The sequence below is a fragment of the Mus pahari genome, chromosome 13, assembly GCF_900095145.1.
Source record: "Mus pahari chromosome 13, PAHARI_EIJ_v1.1, whole genome shotgun sequence".
Classification (NCBI taxonomy): Eukaryota; Metazoa; Chordata; class Mammalia; order Rodentia; family Muridae; genus Mus; species Mus pahari.
In genome coordinates, this window is record NC_034602.1 from 34,695,999 (window position 1) to 34,702,333 (window position 6,335).

Below are 6,335 nucleotides of genomic sequence, written 5' to 3' on the forward strand. Positions count from 1 at the left end.
ATTATATATATATATATATATATATATATATATATATATATATATATAATCCAAAACTACCTTTTGTTTATAATATTAATATTTGGGTAGATTTTTGTTCCTTTATTCCAGCCTCTCAGCTAAAAATTTTGAAAATTTAAACAAAACTAAGAGGTAACTTGGTGCTTTGACTAACTAATCATCCCAGGAAAAGGACTACTAAGAAAACACTATTTAGGCTCTCTGTATCCAACAAGTTGAATCACTGAGTCAGGCTTAAGCAATGATGTCTTCAGTATGCATCTGTGCATATATCTATCCTATTAGCAACTGCTCGTTCCATATGAGCAAGTAAAATGATATTTCAATCTTGAATACAGGAAAGTAAAATATAAATGAAATAATGAACATACTACACACATGCTTCTCATTAAACCTCTGAACAATAATTGAGTAGTGGAAAAATTAGAATTTAGATTTTTTTTTCTCATACTGTATCACCTAACTTATTCTGGGTTGAGATCCAATCATAAACCATCAAAGAATATAACAGGAGATAGCAGTAATGAGATACAAACAATATCTACAATTGCCAAAAGCTTTCCTTAACTGCTCTATAATTTTTATAGGAAGTTACCAATAGATGGGGAACTAATCCTAATAATACTGAAAGTTATTCACATTTCAGTATAGGAATCTGGTATTACAATTGCAACCACTTAATTCACAGAAAAGACAGTGATGGTTTGTGAAAAATCAATCAAGATAATAATACTTTTAATAAAGTATTTGAAATGTCATTTAATCACTGAAATTAAATAGATACATTTTAAAGCTCCAATTGTCCAGAAACTAACCTGAAACATAAACCACTCTCTTGGTGTTATTATATCCTTGTATTTCCCACAAAATGTGCTGCAACTGGCATCTAAATAGTTTCTTTGCATGGTGAACTGAAACATCGTGAATGCTCAAACTGTACTTTTATGAGTGCCTAGGGACCCTAAATTTTAGTGGTCTATTAAATGCCAGCAATTTCATGCTGCCTTGCATAAAACAGCATTCACATATTAGAGCACAGAAGTTCCATAGCTACATTATACTTCTGTTCCAACTTCCAAGCAAAAAACTGAACAGAAGCTATGCAAAATAATATTTTCAAATCCTTTCCAATATTTTTACATTTCATTAATACAATAGCAGTCAACAAATGTATAGCATTTAATTTTTTAAAGCTTTCTGGAATTTTATAAGCAACTATTGTTTATTCTCAAAAAAGAAAAGTGCAGAGTTGCTAGTAACAGCAATAGAACAGGGAAATTTATAAACATTTTTCTTACCCCAGTGGACAATATACTCTCATACTAGTTGCTAATGATAGATAATTTCGTGTAACATTCCTGTGAGACTTATGTAACCTCACACAGGTAAGGTTCTATAGTCTCTTACCTAGTAAGGCTGTCCTGTGAGTGAGACTTACACAATCTCATAGGTTTTATAGTCTCTCACCTGGTAAGGTAATTCTTCTCAAAAAGAAATCCAGTCCTATTGTCTGCTTGTATTGTTTCCCAAATGTCTCTTGAGCAAAACACGTAGCTAAGGAGGTCTTAAAAAAAAAAAAAAAAAAAAAAAAAAAATGGGTGCAAAGAACAGCAAAATTAATTTCTTTGTTTAAAAAATGTAAACATAAGAATACCTCTAAACTTATTAAATAATCCTAACATGTATACTTTAATAAATCCAACAAACAACCTTTAGCAGCTCTAATCAGTCACAAGGGTGGAGACTCACCCTCCCCAGGAATACTGACTGCACTTGCAATAAATAACCAGCAGTGGAAACAGCAGCCTAATCTAATCAGAGTTCATTAGGTATTCTGACTCAAGCTCTTTCTCTGAGAATTGTAAATGGGAACTAAAGCAACAATATAATTAAGATCTCAATTTTACATATTGCTTTAACAAATTTTTCAAAGAACTGTTATGTTTCCTTCTAAGGTTACATGCTCTGAGGATAGCTGTACTATTAGCTAAAAATAAGAAATACTGATTAAGGAAGAGAAAGCTACCTGTAGAATTGGGGGGGGGGGGGTTTCTACAAAAAACATTGTGTTCATTTTTCTCTATACATAAGACATCAAAAATAATTATACAGAATTATCATGATAATGTGTACCATTTAAATAAAAGGGCTAGAATTCTAAGATTAGAAAGAAACAGGCAAAATAACTATTATTTATCTGAAGACAGTGCTAACAAGTCACAAGATATTATAAACAAAATATCCATGCATGTTTTAAAAAAAAAAAAAAAAAAAAGCTCTAAATTTCACTAAAGGACTCCAGGGCTTTCCTTTAGAAAGTCATTTTCTATCAGAGCAAAAGATATTCCTAGTAACAACTGAAATGATTCTAAATTCAGAATAAAGAATTTCAAATGCACTGCTGTTACTTGAAAGTCCATCCAAAGGTAGAGAAAGGAGTGTTGCTGTCTTTTCTTTTAATTCTGTTTTATTTTAAAAGTCAGTTTAAAAAAAAAACTAGGATAGTTAATTATGATATTAGAACAAAAGTTTTAAGGAACTCTTGGCCATAATTCAAGTCCTTTTAGCAAGGTGAGTTACATTTCTTTTACACAAGGACCGTACTTTCCCATAAAGGACAATTTGCGCACTCTAACTCTAAACTTTAACATTCCAATAATATAATAAATGTCTAAGATTTTTGCATCAAGTACTCATTGAGCACTCCCATATGAAAGATGTTCAGGCAAACACTTAGAAATAAACTCACTGCATGAATTAGATCACTGAAGCTCCTAACAGCAAAATGGGAAATCAGAACAGAAGAGGTCTTCTGGGTTTCCGTCAGCTTTAATTATTCCACTGAGTCTGGCAAAAAGAAAGCCCCAAAGCATCTGCACGGAGGCTCAGTGGGGCAGAGAAAACACCGCTACCTACAGGTCCGCAAGTATTCCAAATGGCTCACATATGAATGGTTGAAATATTTAAAAGTCAAGAAAATGAGGCACATGTACAGCCTATTGTTAGTTGGGGTATTTTTCTCTTTCATTTAAGATTCTCTTAAATTTTCTCTTATATTGCTTTTATATTCAGTAATATTCAGAAATGGATACAAGTGTGAGTGGGAGAGCACAAAGCCATGAAAGAAAAACAAGACAACTTTTATTTGGAAAATGCAATAATGAAACCTAATAAATACTTCATTTTACTAAAAACAATTATATATTTTGAAAGATTCTGAATAAAGTTCTTTCCTTGAAAGCAAGATTTCCAGATTTTTAAAGCCCTGCCCTCAAAAGTCTGAGGCAAACACAAAGCCTCAAAATCACAGGACTTCCAAGTTCAAAGAAATGAACTGCCCAGTGTCCAGGTCCTTCGCCACATAGAGTAGTAATCTAGGTTCTTAAATCACTGACGTTTTGCTATGAAAATGAGAGAATCAACAGCATCTGTGGGAGGCACTTCCTCTTCAGTTCTTTATCCTTAGTGTCATTTTTCATATTCAATAATTTCTCACAAGTTTCTGTTTAAATGGCCTTCTTAGAGTAAACATCCAGCTACCATATCCAAAATATTTCTATTTGCTTGCTGATATGTGTATATACAGGGTGTCTGTGTTGGTTTGGGGGACACTCTTTCTCCAATCTATACACTGAGATGATACCAAAGAGGTATCATTGTATTTATTATGATAACAAAAAGAATATTTTGCTTCAAAAACATCTTAAGAAAATGTGTAATTAAATTGAAAATCTGAAACAGAAAGAAAAGACATAAAAACACATGGCTCTAGAGGGATAAACGAAGCATCTTATCCATAAACTGCTACTGGTCTTCCCAGTGCTATTCTTTATTGCTTCTGCCTGTGGGGACAAAATGCTGAGAGCTCTACTACTACAAAAATGGCAAAGAATTAAATGAGGATGCAAATAAGAATGAAAGTGAGTCTGAGTTTCACCAAAGGCAGTAAAAGCAGCAGACAGAGAATGGAGCTCTCAGTAATCTGAGGGCTGAACACAGAAACCAAAGCTTGCTGTGGTAAGAATGGAATGCCGTCGAGGTTCAGAGGCTCATCTCTGAAGGTATAGAGAAGGAGATGTTATGACATTTTAAATATATTACTTAAGAAGATAAAGGTTGAGTCAGGGTACTATAAAAAGATCACTCATTCTTTAATGCAGAATGACAACCCTAACTCAACCATACAGAAGAGAAAAAACTATACATTGTTCAGCACTGGACAGAACTTTTAACAGAGGTGAAAACTAATTACACTAAACTGTCAACAAAGGCAAAATAATGTATGACTGTCTACATTTTAAATATATGTAGAAAGCTATTACTAAATTTCAGCATGTATTAAATATTAGCAGATGAGTAAAACTTTAAAGAAAATATATCAAATATTTTAAATACTTGATGAGATATATTTAAATTTTAAATATAAAAATAATAGTAGACTTAATAGGCAATCTGGAGGTCTTTTAGATAATAGTATTATGAAGTGTCATGGTTTTAAATGGAAAGCAAGTTCAGTTGTTCACTGAATGCAAATGAATATATGAAACAAAACCACAATGTGTGGCTCAAAAGAAAATCTAAGTAATGAAACCTATACAAATATTCTAGCTTTTGTTGAATTAAAGTTTAGAAATAATGCTGATGTACAACAATTTGCTTCTTCGAAACGTTTAAGTGCACAATATTTCATGCACTTCCTAAACAGAAGCAGCCAAGCTCTGTTCTTTGGTCAAAAAAAAAAAAAAAAGCATCACAATAAGCTGTTTTCTTCCGGACAGTGCTCTACAGGCAAGTATGCTGGGAAAACAAGGAATGAAATAACAGAAGACTCCAATTTCTGCAGAAGAATGAAACCGTCTGTAGCGGCCCTAGGAGCCCAAATTTCAGAACCAATGCACGAAAGCGTGTGCAAAGCTTCCTTCCGGGAATGATGCAAAAGCTGTCACCACAGAAACCAGGTCCAACTCCAGCGCAGTCCCAGAGGCGGGAGAAGACTGGACGCCGGCAGGGGCAGAGGAAGAGGCACTTTAGCTACCTTCCCCAAGAGTGCTGCGACAGGTGTGAGGGGGCCCGGAGAAGACGACGACATCGCTTCAGTGGGAAGCTTAACCCGCAGTCCCTCCGAGACGCTAGGGACCCTCTCCCTAGAGCGAGTACCAGGCACTGAGGCCACGTTTATCCCACGTCAGGTTCACAACTTCGGGTCGAGCACTCGGGCCTAGGAGGCAGGGGACTAACTGCCTGCCTGCGGGTCCTCTCCTGCGCGCGCCCATTCATCCCTGCAACCAACGGTCGCAGAAGGCTAGGCTTTAAAAGTCCCTGTGTCCCCCGACAACCTGCCCGCCACGGGAGCTCAATGAAGACCTATTGAATGGAACCCTTGCACGGACCGGTGCTCAGAATGGAACGAGAGTGAGAGAGGACACTCAAGAGGCCGCTAGCGTGTAGGGAGTGCCCTCGGCCAGTGCATCGTCACCATCCCTGTGGATCCGGGTGGTGGCCCCCACTCCAGGAGCTGGCGGGGACCCGCGGGCGGCGGGCACGCGCACAGGGCGCAGGCGCGAGCCAGGCCGCGGCCTGAAGCGAGCCAGGCCAAGGCTGGGGGAGGACGCAGTGCTGGACAGCGCTCCGCTCCCCGAGGGCCCGGCACGCCCGACCCGAACCACGCTTTCTGCAGCCCAGGGAGCCGGGCCCGCCGGAGGACTGACCTTCCCGGAGGTGCCGTCCCCCAGCACGACGATTTTCAGTTGCCGGTCCTGGCTCTCCTCCTCAGAGTCTGACATGGTGTCCGAGGATGCTGGCCCGCCCCCGAGGTGAAGGACGGGAAAGAGGAGGCCTCCGGGGGCGGGGGTGAGGAGGCCGGCGGGCTGCACGAGCGGGTCCCCCGCCCCGGCGTCTCCTCGGCCCTGAGGGAAGCCAGGGAGAATCACTCACCGGCCGCCATCTTGCCCTCCTCCCCTCCCTCCCAGCAGGGCTCCGCCCCCTGGCAAGCCCCGCCCTCGGCGTCACTCAAAAGACGCCCCGCCCCCGCTCCAACCATCACACTGCAATGGGGGAGTACGTAGATGAGGACCGGGCGTCCCGCTTTGCTCCCGGGGAGCCCTGGCTAGGAGACACAAGCAAGTGTTTCTTTAGAGTGAAGTGAAACCACATTAGAGAAGAATAGCTCTAGGGTGCCCTGTCCTTCTTTCTTGTTTTCATGAGGTCTGAGAACATAACTCACATGAGTGTTTTAGTCCAAGAGGGCGGAGATATGGTGAGGTTTTTTTTTTGTTGTTGTTGCCATGGAAGCCTGGAAGAGGCACGGGGGCGGG

The 6,335-nt window shown here is 39.6% G+C and overlaps 1 protein-coding gene across 3 annotated transcripts in view; it reads right to left on the reverse strand.

Moving 5' to 3' along the window:
* The window catches only part of Rab28 (RAB28, member RAS oncogene family), a 67,016-nt gene extending 61,010 nt beyond the window's left edge, over positions 1-6,006 (reverse strand). For 2 of the 3 annotated variants that reach the window (XM_021210572.1, XM_021210573.1), the window contains exons 1-2: positions 5,730-6,006; positions 1,489-1,585 (exon numbers count right to left, since the gene is read on the reverse strand). In XM_021210572.1, the coding sequence (XP_021066231.1) occupies positions 1,489-1,585; positions 5,730-5,804 (172 nt within the window). In that variant the 5' untranslated portion in view covers positions 5,805-6,006. The remainder of the gene's footprint in view (positions 1-1,488; positions 1,586-5,729) is intronic. The other variant, XM_029545259.1, reaches the window with a different exon arrangement.
* Between the last annotated feature and the right edge of the window lie 329 nt (positions 6,007-6,335).